The sequence below is a fragment of the Ammospiza caudacuta genome, chromosome 3 (genome assembly GCF_027887145.1).
Source record: "Ammospiza caudacuta isolate bAmmCau1 chromosome 3, bAmmCau1.pri, whole genome shotgun sequence".
NCBI lineage: Eukaryota > Metazoa > Chordata > Aves > Passeriformes > Passerellidae > Ammospiza > Ammospiza caudacuta.
The window spans coordinates 97,802,604-97,821,398 of NC_080595.1; the positions used below are offsets into that span (position 1 = coordinate 97,802,604).

General features: G+C 40.8%; 1 protein-coding gene across 5 annotated transcripts in view; it reads left to right on the forward strand.

Moving 5' to 3' along the window:
• Positions 1 to 18,795, forward strand: part of FILIP1 (filamin A interacting protein 1) — a 106,561-nt gene that overhangs the window by 50,981 nt on the left and 36,785 nt on the right. For 4 of the 5 annotated variants that reach the window (XM_058800897.1, XM_058800898.1, XM_058800899.1 and 1 more), the window contains exons 3-4: positions 8,148 to 8,321; positions 10,308 to 10,486. In XM_058800897.1, the coding sequence (XP_058656880.1) occupies positions 8,148 to 8,321; positions 10,308 to 10,486 (353 nt within the window). Of the gene's footprint in view, positions 1 to 8,147; positions 8,322 to 10,307; positions 10,487 to 14,426; positions 14,575 to 18,795 lie in introns of those variants that run through there. The other variant, XM_058800903.1, reaches the window with a different exon arrangement.

Below are 18,795 nucleotides of genomic sequence, written 5' to 3' on the forward strand. Positions count from 1 at the left end.
AAATAAAATATAACAAAAGGGGAAAAATTAATAGGAAAACACTGATATTGATGTCAGAATGCCATATTTTTTGTAGCATTCACAGCATATCTAGATCCTCTATATACTTGGAAATTAAATCTCATTCATGAGAAATGTTATTTCCTTTACGGAATGGAGATGGAGCATGGTGGGGTAATTTTATGTGTGAAGCATAAGAAAGAGGTTCATGATCCATGGGTCTCGTGTCTTGGTCCAGACTTACTAATAGGGCCAGATGATAAGAGAAGAAAGAGGAAAAGAAATGCTTTTCCTGTTATTGCCCTTTCATTAGTCACTCTTTTTTTCCCTCCTAAAGTGCTTTTTACAGATCACAAAATAAGTTCTGGTTACAAAAGGAACATGGCAGCTTTATGGCTAGATGGATCAGTCTGTGGTTTCTGCTTGCTGCTGGGCTTCAGGCCATGTGAAAAATATTATACAGTTAATGTTGGCTGAGACAAAAACTCTGTACGACTGGGTACAGCAAACCCAAACCAGTGAGTTTAGCCATTGTGAGGCATTTCTGGAACATGCAGAACATATCCCAACATGCAGAGTCATGCACATAACTTGACAGTGACCCCTTGCCCTGGTGTCTCTGTGCTGACTGGATCATGACACTGTAATTCTATATGCTGCAGTAACTGCCCCACGGCTTGATAATATCAAGCAAAGCACTCTTTCAGTGTGAAAAGACAAGGAAGGGTATCCCAGACCATAATAATTCTGAAAACATCAAGCAGTGTGGAGTTAATACTTCTCAGGGTCTTGCCATGGGAATTTTGCTGGCTGTGGCCCAGACTACAGATAATTAATTATGTCAGTGAAAGGCTCTGGTGGCCTGTTTTCTTCAGAAAAAAAAGTGACATCATCCATGGAGCGCTCTGGCAATAAAGCAGAACAAAGCTGTGTGGGCAGGAAATAACAGACAGATGTCTTCTAGTGCTCATTTGATCTGTTTCAAGGCTTGCTGGAAGAAGTAATACATTGCTCAGTGCTGCTTCTCCTCAGCTCTGCAATCTTTAGCAGGGACTTTTTCAAACATAACAGGCCAAATTAATTTCTGATGTAATTCTTCTGGAGCCACTTCAGAAGATTTATGCAGTGGCTGAGCTAGTCTATCATGTGCCTCTTCTCCAGTATTGATTTTAGAAGAGCTTTCTGAGCTATCACAAGATAAAGCACAATAAAATTAAATACAGTGTAGAGCTCCAAAGGCATCATACAAGGCCAGAAAGTTCTGCATGGTGTGGAGAAGACAGGGCAGTTCTGTTCAATATCCTCAGGGCCATGAGGGATCATTTGTGTTTCTGGATCTATATTTCACTTACCCTTTGTACAAAATCAACAATCAACAATGGTCACTTTTCATCACTGAAGTAATCTCTACCTCCAGAGTACATCGTGTACCTAGACTTGAATACAGAAAAGGTAAAAGAAATTCATGCAAGTGAAATTCCTATTTTCAAGTATTAGGGAATTAAGTTAAGATGAAAGGTGTAAAAAAATCATTGCTGTACATAAAGTCTTCCTTGCAAAAAAAACCCCAATGTATTCCTGTTGCTGGTGCAGCCTTACTTTGACTCGAGTGTGCAGTTTTTATTAAAAGATATAAAGCTATTAGAGCATGTCCAAAAGACAGCTGTGAAGATGGTGAAGGGTTTAGAGGGGAAACCATAGAGCAGCTGGAGTCCCTTGGTTTGTTCAGTCTGGGGGAGACTGAGGGGAGATCTAATCACAGTCTACAACTTCCTCATGAGGGGAAGAGGAGGGACAGGCTCTGATCTCTGCTCTGTGTGACAGTGACAGGACCCAAGGGAATGGCCTGAAGCTGTGTCAGGGGAGGTTTAGGCTGGATATCAGGAAATGTTTTTTAACCCAGAAGGTGATTGGGCACTGGAACAGGCTCCCAGGGGAAGTGAGCACAGCACCAAGCCTGACCAAGAGTTCAAGAGGTGTTTGGACAATGCTCTCAGGCACAGGGTGTGACTCTTGGGGCTGTCCTGTGCAAGGCCAGGATTTGGATTTGATGTTCTCTGTGAGTCCCTTCCAACTCAGGACTTCTATGATTCTATGATTTTATGTAATTAGCCAGCGTTTTGCATGGTTAGCATCACTGGGTGAGTGATACAAACAAGGCTACTTCAGATATCTGGTACAGGAGAAAAAAAATATTTACTCAGTTTTTGGCAAAAAGATCTTTGTGTGATGCAATATGCAATAGAGCACCTAACCTCCCTGCTTTGAAACATGCTTTGTACAATAGAGGGGCTAGAGAGAGCAATCAGGCCTTTAACAAAAGTGTAATTCCAGCTGTCAGGAGTAGTTTTTACTACTTTCTGCATACATATTTATAGTATTATGAGACAAAATTAAGAAAGTACACTTTCCTTCTAATTATTTTTGTTTCCTCCTAAGATAAGAATGAAGGGAAGTTACTGGTCTTAACCAGGGACTAGTGGATTAGTGTTAGAAAAGATTTTCAGATACAGGTGTTTGAGTGCCCCTGCTTGAAGGTGCTTTCTTTCATTAAAATCTTTCATTAAAATAGTGATATCCACTTTCTGAGGTCTCTAATGGAACTTTTCAGAAATGAGGCTATTCCTGCCCTGGTAGCAGCACATCATGTTCTGGATAGCGCAGAAAGCAGTGTGAGAACATTCTCCTGATCTCCCTCTGGATGCTTTGAGTGTGATGTTTATTAACTCTAGGTGAAATATTTGTAAAGCCTACTGGCATTTAGGAAATCAGTCACTGGTAAGACCCCACCATTACATGGATAACCTGTGACCTTATCTAGTTTCGGATGCTGAACAGAGCAGCTGTTGTGCTATAAATAACTTGAACTGTGTGCAATGCAAAGAACAACAACACAAGTAGAAGTAAAGGTTCCTGTCTGTGGTTTCATAGTTATTTTTGTCATTAATCTCTGGCAAGAAAAATACAACTTCATAAATATTAAACATCTGCTACTTAGTGCACTTCCTTGTGTAGGTATAATAAAGTGTCTTCATAACCAGAAAAGAAATATTCAAAAGCTGGAAATATCAGGTTGCTAAAATATTACATAATTGCATTTCCCGTAAATGCTACTCTTGTTCCTGAATTTTCAAAATTTCTTTCATCTAATTAAGAGGATTGTTGTCATGTTACTGAAATATAGAGATTTTTCTAAAGTAGTTAGATGACTCCAGAGGTGGAGCTATGAAGGTAATAGGTACCAGTAACTGATTTTGAGAGATACAAACTATGAATTTGCAGGAAGGCTACTTAGGAAAAAGAATCAGAAGAAGAGTTTAGACATGTACTGGCAAATGATCTTGAGCTGGGTTTTACACCTGACAGTGTAAAATAGTGATTGCTTCAACTCCATTCAACCCATCTTGAACACAATTGGATCTTTTCCCCCGATTTACTAGATGCCTTATATGAAACGAGTTTGATCAGTTCAGTCCCATTTCCCAGGTGACAAATGGCCTGTGGCAAAAATTCCCCATTTAGTGGGTGCTGAGTTTTGTCAGCAGGCTCATGGGAGAGGCCAAAGACTGTGGGAATGGGGAGAGAGGGCTGTAGTAAATTGGCAGGGCAGGGCATGAGGAAGAGGCACGTCTGAACGCCCAGCTCGCGTAACAGTCTTTCCATTGACCAAGAATCTGGTTGCTAGGCTGCCAGACCCCTTTTACAAGCAGCAGAGTCATGCTATTGTTTCCTAAATGGTTTCAATTTTATGCAGGAACCTCTTTACATCCTTTCTATATCTTTTAAATATTTTACTAGGCGTGTAGTAAGGCGAGGTTTGGAACACGGCCCCCTGCTCCGCTCATTCGGTGAGCACAACAAAGTCCTTCTCCTTTATTCTGCCAAAAAGTGAGTGCCAGCCTTCCATCTGGGCAAGCAGTGTGCACTCATGAGAGAAGGGGAGCATTGTCTTGGATTTCCCAGGTAGTAACACAGACCCCATCTCTTTGGTAAGTGCACTCATGAGTGGGGAATAGAGGGGAGGGAAAGGAGAGCAGGCAAAATTTTGTGGGACAGCAGTGCTCCCCAGCACCTCAGGCCATCCATGGCGTGCTCAAGAGCTGAGGTCATCAGCCTTTAGATTTTGGCACCTCCAGTAAGCATAAAACAAGCTTAGACATAATTCAACTTTACAGTTCTTCTATCAGCAGGAGCAACCGAAGGAGTTAAATGAGTACATCTTTAATCTGTCTTTATTGCTCCTACTGCTTAGAGAATCTGGTGCCTGGGACACTTCATTAATGGAAAGGTATCTTTATTTTCAAGAATTCACAACCTTAACAATATAGACAGAAAGGTAGCTCAGTGTTTTCTCTAGGACAATTGAAGTAATGAAAAACTAATAAAAGTAAATTTTTTTAAATTCCATATTTTGACTTAAAAGAGCTTTTCTGACTAATTGCAGTCTTCTGGACTTTTGCAAATAAGTTTCATTGTGTTACAAGCTGTTGCAATATGCAGTCTTCTCAAGCCTGGATGCTCTTTCTCATCACAGCACCAACAAAACAAAACAAAAGCAGGACTTGAGAGATGATTTTCCTGCACCAAAAATCATGTTCCTTCTACCAAAACAGCTAAAAACTGTTCTCTGGGATTTATACACAAGTTTACTCACAGTTTGAAATACCTTCCTTGTGTTTGTGTCCTAGCTTATGATTTACACAAAACAGGATTGCACTTTGGGGCAAGAGGCACCAGCAGTAGATTTCCACCAGTAGAAACAGCTTGCTGAAAACTCCCTCTTCTTAGCTAGGGACCCCCACTTTGAGTCTCTCATGCTCAAAGGTGTGCTACATCAAAATTCACAGGTATGGATTTTGAAGTAGCCCCAGTGCTCCTCTGCAGATGGTCTGCTTCCTGCAGATCACTACACATTGGAAAAAAACACCCCTACCTGACCTCTCTTTCAGTTGTTTCAGGGGAAAATTGGTCATCTGGAGAAATATGAAATCACAAGATACACAGGCATGCTGTTTCAGCTCCTTCTCTCTATATCATCCTGAGGGGTTTCAGAGAGACTGACTGGAATTCACAAACCCCAAACTGATGGATGTTGCTTGGATGTCTCTCTGACCTAGGTTAGCTGCCCTTCAGAATCTCCCTGTGATGGAGCTTGTTTCTGACCAAATAAAAGCAAATTTGTCTCCAGTTTATTATTAGCATTAGGTTCCCTTTTTGGTCCAATGCTTCCTAGCAACCTGTGTGTCTGTTTGTCATTTGTTTTTCACAAGCTGTTATCACAACTGAAACAAAGTCCTTGGTGAATTAACCAATACCCTTGAGAAGATAAGGATAGGAGAAATGGCTGAGCCCAGAAAAGGCAAAAGGCAGCCTGCCCCATTAATGCCAGCAGAGTGTGGGGTACCCAAGAAAGGTATAGGACAGGGCATGGTGCCACCCAGCCTGATTCTGGGCTAGGTACCCTCCCATGGGCTGAGCAAGGGCTGTTTGGTGCTGACTGTCCTGCCCCGTTCCCTTGGAGCTAGGCACATCACTGCTTCCCTTTTAAGATGAAGCAATGAATGGGTTTTTTTCTTCAAAGTTCTGAACTGAGCTTGGGCACCTATTTTTCTTCTTGGGTTGTCAGTTCCTCCATTCAGCATCATCCATTCCCCTGGCTTGGCTCCCTCTGGCTTTTGGGGGACCCAAACCTGCAGCATCCAGAAGCCTTTCTCAGTTAGCAGGGACACTCTTAGCTGTTTCAGGGGCTCTTATTCCTACTCCCTTGTGCTAAAGTTGCTCCATTTGAACAGTGAGTGATGACAGACTAATGAGGCCTGAGAGAAAGTCAGGCAGTGCACAACTGAACAGGGCAGGGGCACTTGCTGGGCAGAGCAGCTGCCTGCACAGCTATTTCTGTATCAAATAACCACTGCAGGGAATGGAGTCCAGCTCTTTGCTCTGCCTATTCACAGTGTTAAATCCCCAGTCCTGAGCTGTCTCTGTCTGCTCTGCCCAGCCCTGCCAGTGTTTAATTTTGCCGTCCAAGGCCCCACAGTTCCAACGTGAGAGAATGAATTCATTCTCCTCCCCTCCCAAACAGGGTCTGAGATGTGCTTGTCCCTGAGGAAAGGGCTGTGTGGGGTATGAAGCTTTGTGTGCTCAGAATCAAAACAAAAAAACATTTCAACATGATTGGTTGTGTCCCTTGGTGCAGAGGGTAAAAGGGAGCTGCTCCCTCATCCCCGTCCCTCTGTGTTGGTGCTCCCTTTGCCTGTGGCCCAGGGAAGCACACAGCAAGATACCAAATTAGTTCATTGGGACAGGATGAACCTCATGGCCTCAGCACTGCCTCTTCCTAAAAGGGCTTAAGACAACACATCATAAAATCTGGGCATTTAGGAATCCCTGCATACTCCCATGCTATCCTACTGGACTTTTTAAAGGCTTTTCTTCAATATAGAAGCATTGGCCTCATGGTGATGAAGACAATAAGACATCTGTTATTTCCACAGGGATAGAGAAATGTAATGCATTCACAAACCTGTCAAGAACCTGCCTAAAACAACACTTTTCCGGTATTGAGAATGGCACAGTCTTAGGATGTGATGTAGTGAGGTGTACATGCTCTTCTGTCTTTCTTTGGGACTAGCTCACATAATTCACTCAGTTGTAACATCCATGAGTGATGAACCTTTCCTGCTCTCATTTTGAAATAAGATTAATACCATTCCAATTTGCATTTTGTATCTTGCAGACAAGTGCAAATATTTTACTTCAGGTTACAAAATGTTATGCATAATTTTATATATATTGGGCTAGTTCTTAATTAGATGACATGATCTTTGCCTGAAGTTCATTACTTATTTTCATGTTAGACTGTTTTAAATTAAAAAAAAATTAAAGGATCTTTACCATTTCCCAAAATTATTTTCTTACTCATTTTAAAATCAAGTAGTTTTGTTGAGCTGTGGTGCCTCTGAGGTTCTGGGTGAAGATTTAAGATTTGCTACAGGGATGAATTGAATGCTGTTATGAACGGCATGGAAAAGCATGAAGAGTTGGTCAGTTCATAAATCTTAAAACAGTCATTGCTTACACAGGGGCAGGATTTGTAAAGAATTTTTTCCTAAAATGTCTGAACCTTTCCTTAGTGCTTAATTTACTTCCCAAGCTCACATGGGTTGTCAGAAAGGCAGGCAAGAGAAAAATGCCCATCCTCTTCTGCTCCCCCATCCATTTGCTCTTGTGGGAAAGATGCTCTCTAGGGAAATCCAGGAGCTCCCCTCTGACCACCAAAAACCTGTAGGTTTTACAGTCCCTCCCTGGACTATGGCCTCATAAACATGCCTTGGAAGACAAGCAGGTGCCCTGCCCCCAGTTTACAGATGGCTTAACAGGTGTTGGCAAGTATCATTAGAAACAGAGCCCTGGCTTAAGTGTTTATCCACAGCACAGCCCTAAAGTGCTCCTTGTGCGTAGCCCCGTGGCCCTGCAGAGCTGTCTGGTCATGCCCAGGTGTTTGCTCCTGCTGCTGGAACTGGGGAGCTTCCACCTGGCTGCCATTGGCCACAGGTGCACCCCTGCTCCCAGCCCCTGCTCCAGCAGCACAGCCCTCCTCCATGGCTGGGAGGATTTGCTCAGACTTACCATGTCTCGTTAGCTGGCGTCTGCAATGTCTAGGGTTTTGTTTAAAAAAAAAAATAGAAAAATTATTTTAAAGGTTACTTGAAAAGAGTATTTAGCCACAAATTCAGTTAGGGAGTGAATAGGAGGTAACTATCTGAGAAATATTAGTTCAGCTCACTTGTGCTGCTTGTTCTCCTCATTTCCTTGTCCCTTCAGGGAACACCATGGGCAACAACCAAAATCCAGTTTATGAAGAATAATGATGTTCTCTGGCTATAGTTGCAACTCAGATAAAAATTCATATCATTCAAATGTAATGTCATACAGGAACAGAATAATTCATCCCTTAAATTTGTATTGGACTGATCATGTTTAATCTGAGATTTTCCAACATTTTTATATTTGCATTGACAGCCTGTCATTTTTCTAATTTATTTTATTTTTGTGTATGCAGTCTGTACATATGAAAGGCCTCTATTTTCCCCAGGTTCCCTCTTGGTTAATAGGTTGACTCATGACAGTGATTTGCACTATTACAGGCAAGGGAGGATGTGATCCACATGCTGAAGACAGAGAAAACCAAACCCGAAGTTTTAGAAGCTCATTATGGGTCTGCAACTCCAGAGCACGTGCTTCGAGTGCTGCACAGGGATGCCATCCTTGCCCAAGAAAAGTCTGTAGGGGAAGACGTCTATGAGAAACCAATTTCAGAGGTAACAACTTCTTGATTATTATGTATGTGCAGGGGGAAGCCTAACCAGAAGTGAGACTCCATATATTTTGGATGTATTCAAAGCGTGCAAGAGGATTACACAGGATTTGTACACTGAAAATAAAATCTTGCTCACTCATATGCAGAATAATTTGTAAGCGAAGTCACTGGATTTGAACACAAACCATAAAGAGGTTTTATTCTTCCAAGGGCTGGTGCTGTTAAGCAAGACCAAAATCTCTGAGTGTTAAATTTCTAGTTTTTAAATTCCTTTCAATTACAGGCTTCAACCTCTACTGCTCACAGCACTGGTAACTACTCCTTGATTTTCTTGGCATACTTGAACACTGTCATGAGGGTAGTTAAGAAAAGAAGACCTTTGGAGATTGACTTTGAACATATTTATGGGATCATAAATCCATATTCATTTTACATCACTTAAACTCTAGGACTGTAAAGTCAATTCAGCCCCTAAAGGAGACTTACAGGACTCCTAGCTTTAAAATTTAAGCAATAAATGAATGTCAAATAGACCTGAGAATTAGAGTAGACCTGAGAATGTCTGAGGCCAGACTGAATGCCAAAATAAACAGCCATTGCTCCTGTTCATAGTTTCATAACAGTCCAGGTCATGGGGAAGGAACATGCAACAACAAAGTTCATCTAATTAGAACATTTAATTTGCTCACCAGGAGTTGTGTCTACCGTGGGATATTTCTGTACTGTGTATTCTCATTGAAGCATCTCCTGGAATTTTTGGGATGTTAGTAAATAAGGAAATCAAACCATAGTATGTGAGAGCATGCATAAAATCCTCTCAAACAAGATTAAAAGAGTTTAGCAAGGCTTTTTTTCAAAGAAGCTGAAAATTTGACAGGAACCTCAATGTAAAACTTTTGTCATGTGCAGATTCACAAGGCTTACATTGAAATAAAGTAGAAAAGCTAAGTGCAAAAATCTACTCTAAAAAGCTGAATCCAACCTGGCTCTTTAATAAAATGCAATGATTTTTTCACTTTGACTGCTATGGTCAGCTTCTGGAGACCAAACTGCCATGGTCCTCCTGCTCTCTTATTTCCCTCAGTTTACCGAGATATGATGTGAAACAACAGCAGCCCAGGGCAGCTGGGGCTGAGGAAGATGAAATTCTCACAGGGCAAGGGTTGGGAATGGGCTGAGGGCTGCTTTGGCAGGGAGGAGGCTGGAGTTGGCCATCTGCACCCAAGAAATAGCAAAAGGAGCAACATGAATAGCCTTGATGGATTTGGAGTGCTCTGGCAAGTTTGTAGACACACCTTCCTGTTTGTTTTTTTTTTCCTGTTTGTTTGAATAATAGTTGGCATATTAAATTAATAAAAAATGCAGAGGACAAGGAGGGTAAAAGGTTGTGAATAAATAAAGAGAATTTCTGTCAAAAAACAGGCTGAGGGGAAATTCCTAAGGCTTATATTTAATTGCATTTGGTAATGTAAAACTGCATCTGGACAGAATCTAAATAATTTGGGTCTTTTATCTGAGCAGAGTTACAGGTGTGTTAAAGATGTGTAACTGAAATTTCAGCCTTCAAATTACACTTTATGCTCTTCATGCACGTGTCCAGTCCCACACAGGTGTGTGAATTCAGGCTCCCAGGCTCTGAGTTCTGAGTTACAGCTTTTTCCCAGTGAAATGAAGAAAGCGTGCACAGCACCTCACCACAGGGGAAATACAGCACTGCAACAATATTATTTGTTACCCTAAAGCTGAGTGAAATTCTGTCCTTTGTGCATCTGAAAACTGTGCAAATGTTTATTGCTGATATGTCATCCAAATAAATCATTACTTTCACAGGGCAGTTATTCTTATTTCTAGTCACTGCTTCATGTAAAACCCAAGACATATAATTACGGGACTTGCATTTACCAAACACAACATTGTTGGTCAATAAATCAGATGAAGTAAGCAAGGAGACCTTTAAAACAGTCTGTTCTCCCTTCCTCCAATCCAGCTGGACAGACTTGAAGAAAAGCAGAAGGAGACGTACCGGCGCATGCTGGAGCAGCTCCTGCTGGCAGAGAAGTGCCATCGTCGCACCGTCTACGAGCTGGAGAATGAGAAACACAAACACACAGATTACATGAACAAGAGCGATGACTTCACCAACCTCTTGGAACAGGAGCGGGAGAGGTGAGTGAAAGACCAACCCCAGTGCTTGTCCCTTCAGCGGTGACATAGCCAGGAATTTCTGTGTTTAAATGACACTGAACTTTTGTGTAAAACATCTGTAAATGTTGGTCCACTCCTGTCATTTGTACACACGTTACTGTGCAAGTCTGGAGCTGGAGGAATACCGCTGAATGTTCCTGCAGTGTGAGCTTGACTTAAGAAACAAATTTGTTTTGAATTAGTCATGGCCATTTTGGGTTCACCTCCAGGTAGCTTTTGATCAGATGTTATTTGTGTTGGCTAAGTTTGGGAATGGCTTGCTTAGCTAAGTGCTGAGTTTGTGAGGGACAGAGCACTGTTGTCACAGCAGGAGGGCAGGGTAAGGAAAACCACAACACACATGAGGATACTGGCACACCAGTGGTGGGACTCTGCCATGCCCTTTGCTTTTAGGCTTGCAAAGTCACAAACCATCTGCATTCTTTTTCATAGTTTGAAGACACATGCCTCAGGCAAGTTATCTGGAAGAAAATATTATCATGCTCATAAAATGTGCCCAGCCTGTGATGGACTATCTGCAGTGGTTATCTCACAGTCCCATACACCCCAAATTTCTTTTTTCTGAGTGTTTATCCTGCTTGTTGGATGAGTAATTTGTTCTCTGTGTCTCTAAGAAAAGAAAGATATCACTTACCTTAGCTGAAGACTGAGCACCAGTAACAGCCTCAGTTTGTCAATATGAAATTTTTGTGCTTATACCAAACTGCTTGAAATCAATCCATGATGGTTTTTTTGTTGGGTTTTTCTTTTTTCTTTTTTTTTTTTTTTTCTTAAAAACAGCTCTAAGAAAAATACTTAAGGCAAGTTCAAAGAAGAAATGCTTTTGAGGAAACCACAGGCTTGTGGCAGACATTTGCAAAAAGCCAGGAGCAAAACTGTTTAGTGTATTTCCTGAACTCAGTTCAGTGCCAACTTTGAGTAGGTGGCACATGAGCTACAGTGACCGTATTTCCTGGTTTAATAGGTTTTGGTTTTATTCTGTCTTTACTTTCTTGGGTTGATTGGCAAACTTTAAAGAACAAAAATGCTTCCGCATCTTAGGAAATTGATTCTCACAATAGAAAAGGAAAAAATGTAAAAATAAATATGCTTTAAGAATAAAAGATGTTGTATTTTCAAGTAAGGAGCAACTTCACATCTGATTCTCATAGAAGACATTTTGTCTTGATACTGAATATCCATGTATGTGTAGACACATAAAATGTGTGGACACAAAAGTGGTATTAAAATACTATTTACATTTGTCCTTATATTTTAATATACACATTAATTTGACAATTGTTGCCTTCTTATTATTCCCTCTCAATGTGTGAAAGCCACTAAATAGTCTACTATTATGACCTGGGTTGAATTGACTTCCTTTAATGAAGTGATTCAAGAGCTTTATGTCTTGCCACTAAGATACCATGTCCCAAATCTGTGGTCATTTTCTCTTACCCTTCCTGCTCTCTCAAACTTCAAGTTTTCTACATTCTACAATTTTTGGAGAAACAGCAATAAGAAAAGGAAAATTTGAATTTGAATTTGAATTTCTCTTGAAAGCAGATCTTTAAGAGCAACTAAATCCACTGGCTTTATTCATCAGTGCCTCTGTACAGGTGGCTGCAGGGCAATAATTGCAGTGCTGAAGCCCTTTTGATTTATGTTGAGTAGCACTAGAAATCTGATGTTTGCTATTTATTCCACTTTGTCTGTCTATGACACTAATTTGTTTCAAGATAGTAGTGGCCAAGCAGAGAGAACATGACATGCAGCTAAACATAGAAAACCAAGATGCATGTACCTCCCTCTTCAGGTTCCTCCTCTCAGACCACTTGCAGAGCAGACTGGCAAAATCAGGATGGGCTTACTTGTTAAGCATAAAGTCTTAAACAATCTCAATTTCTTACCTTTGTTTTCTGACTGCACATGAAACTGAGGCTGCACCCACGTCTTTGTAGATATTAAAAACTAGAAGTAGTATTGTTTGAGGGCTATATTCACAGTGAAAGAGAGGGTGATAGGATGACTTCTTAGGAAAGCCCCAAAGTGGCAATAGATTTTGTCAAAAAGAAAGTTTGAAGTGGAAAAATTAAGTTGCAACAGATTAAAGCATACAAAAATCTCATACTCTGTCTACATATTGGGACAGAGAACTGACCTGCCCAAAGGCATTTTTAAGGTCCTGCAAAGGCATTCTTGTTTTATAAGCTCCACTATACATATAATTCATTTTACTGTGGTACTTTGAGGGTTATTTTATTAAGAGCTGAGCAGACTTGTAGTCTCCATGAAAACAAAAAGGGACACAGAATTGAACTTTGCCCGTCAGCCACTCTGCTGCCCTCGCAGTTATAATGTTAATGAGACAGGGTGAGCCAGAGGAAGAACAGTGCTGCAGGATGGCCATCTCCCAGCAGTCTGCTACAATGAGAGAAGTAATAATTTCTACACTGGCTCTAAGTAATTTCAGCAGTTTCTTTCCTCACAGCATTTTATCCATCTTCCCAAACCATTGTTGTCTACATCAACTTTTGCAAGCCACATCTGCTTTTGCTGTCTTGTGAAAGTTTGAACAAAGCAAAAAGGGGATTCTTTAAGAAAGAAATATGCCTCAGTTCTAACGTATGTCTAACACTCTGTTAATGTATTTACTTTGGAACATTTTTTTACATGCGCTTTCATACATTATCTCTAATCCATCTACAACAACATGCTACGAAAGCAAACAGTTCCTATGAGTGACTAATTATTAGGCCAGCCTCATACAGGAAGGAAGTAACAGGAAAACATGATTTCTCAAAAATAATGATGCGTGAAAAATATGAAAAAGAGAAAATTGTGCACTGGGATATTCAAAATGTAGACAGCTGGGGATGTGGGGGTAAATGGAGAAGGCTGAATGGCCTCACTTTTGCTGTTGGCTCTGCAAGACCAAGTGCAACTGACCTGAAGAAAGATTGTGGCAAAGGTTTGCATGTTACAGGAAAAGAGTAGTGATGACCATTTGCCAGGTGGCCATGAAAGAAATCTGGTACTTTTAGTGGAGGGTGCTTCTACAGACATGGTGGCTGAAGCATTTTGCAAATTTCCCTATAGTATGCTGTAATAGTATCTAATGATGTTTGAAAGTTATGCAGAGTATTTTCTATTTTTCTGTGCCATCAAATTTCCCCTTTCAATGCTTGCCCACCTCAGCTCCTGTTTCTCTAACATCAAGCTGTGCTTGGGTATCTCTGACTCGGGGGAATGCAGAACAGACATCTTCCTGGAGCCTCCTGAGGAGGCTGAGGAATATGGGGAAGAGCTGAAGGCCCCCAGGCCCCCTCAAAGACTTGGATGAAAGATGGTGGTGTAAGGAGTCTCTGGTCTGAGAGGTGGAGAATGAAGGGTCTGGTCAGAACTGCATTGGTGCTGTGGCTTGCAGGGGGCACTTGGAGAGCAGCAGAGCAGGCATCAGCAGCCCCAGGGATAAAATGTCTTCCCAGCACAGGCACCCTCATGAACTTCAGCTGTGCTTTGGGGAGGGAGCTGGTGGCGTGACTTTGGGCTAAGCTGGGCACAGCTAAACCAGCTATTGGTACTTCATGACCCCAAAAATTCTTGTATAAAGCAGGCTTAACATGAAATGGTACTTGGCTGTTCTCTGTGCTGCCTAGTCCCAGCCCTCCTGCCTTCCCTTTAGGGACCTGGGGGCAGGGTTGGGGGAAATCTTTAGCTTATTAAATATGAACTTTTTCATTTGATCAGCAGGGCTTTTTTTTTTTTTTCTGGTGGAAATGGGTAGAGATCTTTGCAATCTCAGCATTTCTTTGATGTTTTGATTGACCTAGGAGATGAGGTTTTAAATGCTGACATTTTTAGAGGTGCTAATCTCCGAAAATTTTTTCTTGTGCCCTTCTTTTAATCCTGTTGGTTGACAGCACATTTTGCTCCTGTTAAAAGCACTGCAAAGCTCCCATTGATTTTAAAGGTTCAGAAAGAGGCTTAAGGTGAAGACCACTGAGCCAGTCCTGCCATCCAGGATGGATAGAAGAAATAGCCTGAAAGCCTGAAAAAGGAAGGAGCAGGTAATTTCTTTATATGGATGAGAAGTGGGTTGCCAAACAGAGGGTGTGATGTGGCAGAAAGGCTCTGTTGGAGCTCTGTTATGGGGATCCATCCATGTGACTGCTTTGTGAGTCATTTTATCATTTCCAGCACGATCCCTGAGCCTGCTGAGACTCTGTCACCCCACCACATGGTGATCAGGAAATGTGCACCCAGTATCTCACATTGTCTGTGCTAAAGGACAGATATATTTTATTGTAAGGCTGAATACTTTATTGTATTCACTGAAGTGATGAGGATTTAATATTGGTTCTTGCTTTCCTCAGTGCTTCAAATTATTCTTTACAAGCACTGTGAGTGTTCTCAGTGCACTGAAGCATTTCACATTTTCCTCAAAGGCAAGGCTGAGGATTCAGTCTGTGCTTCCTAAGCATTGCCCTGCTAAATCTGGTTTTAGTTAAACCCTCTTTTTGAAGTACATGACCATAATTAGATCTGCCTAGAGGAGACAGCAAGACTGTGACCCCAGCTCTTTCCCCCACAAAGTTCCCTTTCAGTCTTCACGTAAAATTGTCTCCTCTTTGCCTTCCCCACTGCAGCACCCCCAGCAAGGAATGCACTGGCAAGGCCCTCGGAGGTCTGTGATAATACATTCCTCTGGACTTCAGTCATGCTGGCACCGAGATGCTCTTGGCTGCTCTGCTGGTGATGTAATTCTGGGCCCACATCACCTGCAAAGGAAACTGATCTGTGAGCAATAAAGCACACAGCCCCCTTGAAACAAAAATGGAAGTGTTGATGTTAACAAGTTTACAAACTCCCTTTCCTCCCCTTTTTGCATTTCTGCTTTTAGTACCAAGGCTTCCCTTCTCCCTTTTCCCACGAGACGGCAGCACCAAGCCTTTCACTGGGAAGTGCCCGCCTTTCTGCTTCCCTGCATTTCATGGATCCAAGCAAGTGTAAAGGCTGGAGTGTGATACAGGTTGGAGATTTTGAGTGTGTTGCCTTTCCAGTTTGTGTTTTCCCTCGATTTTTATGAAGACTGTAAAATAAAGGAGCTGGCAGGAAGACAGCAGGGCAGAGTATCCAGAGTATCCATCAGTAATTTACTTGTTTAGAGAGCAATCAAGCCAAAAATATGAAGTGTTCAGGACTAATACATTTCTGTGATTTATCACCATAAAGCCAAATTCTGTGGTACGAATAGGCCCATACAGAAGTATTGGGGTGAGGTAAAGGATCCAAACATGTAACACAGATTTTGGCCTGTGTAAGTGTAATCTATTGGTGATTCCTCGTAAGTCTGGAAATAAAGTTACTTTACAGAAATATTTTTGCTATCTTCTTCCCCCCCCACAAGAGTGTTTAGCCATATTTGTACTCTGGATTTTTTTCTCATATGGAGATTTTTTCTATGTCCTGGTTCCCAAATTGAGACCAAAAAAAAGGAAAAGCCATCCCAAAGGGACTTCATCATTGCCTACAGCAGTTACTCATTTTACTGCACATTACTGGCCTTACTAGAGCACCGAGTCACTCTGTCTGCTTTTCAGTAAGTGCGTCTACAAACTTTTAATATTATAATGTAGAAGACAAGGGCAGCAGTGCATTTTTGTTCTTTTCAGGCTGGCATGCTATCAGTATGGTTTGAAAAAGCTGGTTATTTTCTGTCAATATAATATATTCACAGGGTCACAGATCAGAAATTCTGGGATAGTCCATGAAAAGAAATGAATTAAAAAACCTGGCAATGACAAATACAATTTCTGCACAGTTAAATAAATCTGAAGGCAGTCCATTTTGCAGGTCCTGTTTTACAGCTCTAGCTGACTGCAAGGCAGAGATGACTAAAAGTTTATGTTTTAACTAATGAATCTGGTCCCAGCTTCCAACAAAATGGTTCCAAAGGTAATTTGAAAATGAGAGAACAAACAGTTACATCTGACTGTGGAGAAACAATATGAAAGTATTGCAATTCTTACACAATGTGAGCTGGGACTAATCCAAATCCATCTCTTTACACTTGGATAGTCCTCAAAAGTGTCCAGTCTTTCAGTCACTTCTGGGATTATATAAAATGGCATCATGTGTTGTTTCAGCTACTTTTCCAAAATTTTTTCTAAGTAGGCATCAGCTTCACAGCCCTTGAGAGAGAATTATTATACAAAACTATATGTACTTCATTATTCCTAGCAAGTTTGCTTGCTAAAATCATCAATTCAAATGCTCCCAGGGTCAGACAGGGGGAAAAAATTACTTCATTCAAAATCTACTCACGAACTCAAACTCTGTCCAGGGTGCAATAGGTAACAATTTGAACATTTAGGAGGCCTTTGGCATGTTTCAGAGTTATTATACTACTGAAATAAATATCAGCTCGCAGCTCTACTGAGGCCATCTTTTTAAGTTGTCATTTTTTAGGCAGAGAAAACAAGAATTGAATCAGGGTCATGTAGGGAAAATTGCTTCCTCATTCAGAGAGATTAGAAACAGGTTTCCATTGAAATGCCAGGTTTCGGTGAATTTCTAAAAAATTTAAATAGATACCACTTATTTAAAAGCATAAATATATAACAGGCTCTTGAGCTTGAACACGTTGGATATTTGCTTTATGTTTGAATGCAAGTTTACCTGTGCAGAGATCCTGTGCACAGGCTAATTAGTGAAGTATATGACCTACTGCCCTAATGGCCTACTAATATCCAAGACCTGTTCTGTATGGTCTGATAACTTCCATCAGTTGTATCAAGAACCTCGGGACATCATCTGACTTGGTGATGGGAGGTTATTCTGAATCAGTGAGCCTATATGGAACTTTCCTAACCCTAAACAGATGTAATGCTTTCTCCATCTTCTTTCCCCAACAGGGTGCTAAGTCGTGCATCTCTTCTCACTTCTCATTCCTGCAGCATCTCCAGCAGCAGTGGAGATTAGAAATACTGAGTTTTATATTTGCATCATTTCAGTTTTCATTTCTATTTAAGGCTTGCATGTGAAGAATTCTTAAGGCAGAAATAAAAAATCCAGGAGATGCAAATATCCAGACAAAGCATTCCCATGATATTTGCCAAGGCCCGTGCAAATGTGAGAGCAGAGAAATGCAAAATGTGTAATTCATCACATATTTGTAAGGTACTTGAGTAGGTGCCTGACTATAATATTGTGTTGCCATAGTTAGTATTTCAACTAACTTTTTAAAAACTCATTAAGACATACCATTATGGGTGTAAGACTATTATTAATGTCAACAAAGAAAATCTGGTGACCTAATTCACAAGACCAGCTAGTCAAAAAACCATATCAAATAACCCTGTGATTATGCCACTCACCTGGACCATGATAGACTTTTAATCCTTCTGTCAACTTGTTGGGACCTGAATCCACCTCTCAGAGGAGGCCTTCCTGGCCACATCACTGGTTCCTTGGGGTGGCTGTTCCCATTTTTCCTGGGAAAAATTGTTATATTTTTACAAGTCACTTATATAATTTTGGGTTCTTTTCACCAAAGAGATGAAAATTTTCTTGTAGGTCAGGGCCTGAGTATTCAAATTTCCCAGATAGAGGAATTCACTGGTCCAGGCAGATCACTTGATCTTCTGAAAAATGGAGGATTTTTCATGTGTTGGTTTGGTGAATTGGGCCAAGATACAGTCCCTTCTATCCCTTGCTTTTCTTAAAATGACAAAAATGGAAATGAAATTACTGATCTGAAACAAACAAATGTTTCACTGAAATCCACATGAAACACTTTTTCACTTGAATGAGAGAAAAAAAATAAGCTTTCTTAAATATATTTTTAAATTTTTGGTTAAGCTCTGAAACTGAAAATTCAATTACACAGCTTTGTTATGCAGTCGCTTATGTTAGGGAATGATTAATAGTAACATGTAATGCCTTAATGAGGGAAGATAAAGAAATGAGCAGAAAATGACGCTAAATTATAGCAGAATGACAGAAATGTTTTTCTGATGATAGCAATTATGTCATAGCTGAAAAAGTATCTCTTGGTGATAAGTACATATATCATAGAATGAAAGTTCCTGTACAATTCCATTTAAAAATTTAATTTTCAGAGGAACCAGAAGGGGATAGATGTATTCTCTTTCATCATTTAAATGTGAGGCTTTTTCTAGATGACTTAACTCGTTTTAAAATGATGCATAGCTGTCAACATTTTTCCATTTTGAAAATTACTGCCTGGGACACAGCCGTGGTTTCCAAAAGCAGCAGGGGCAGAGCAG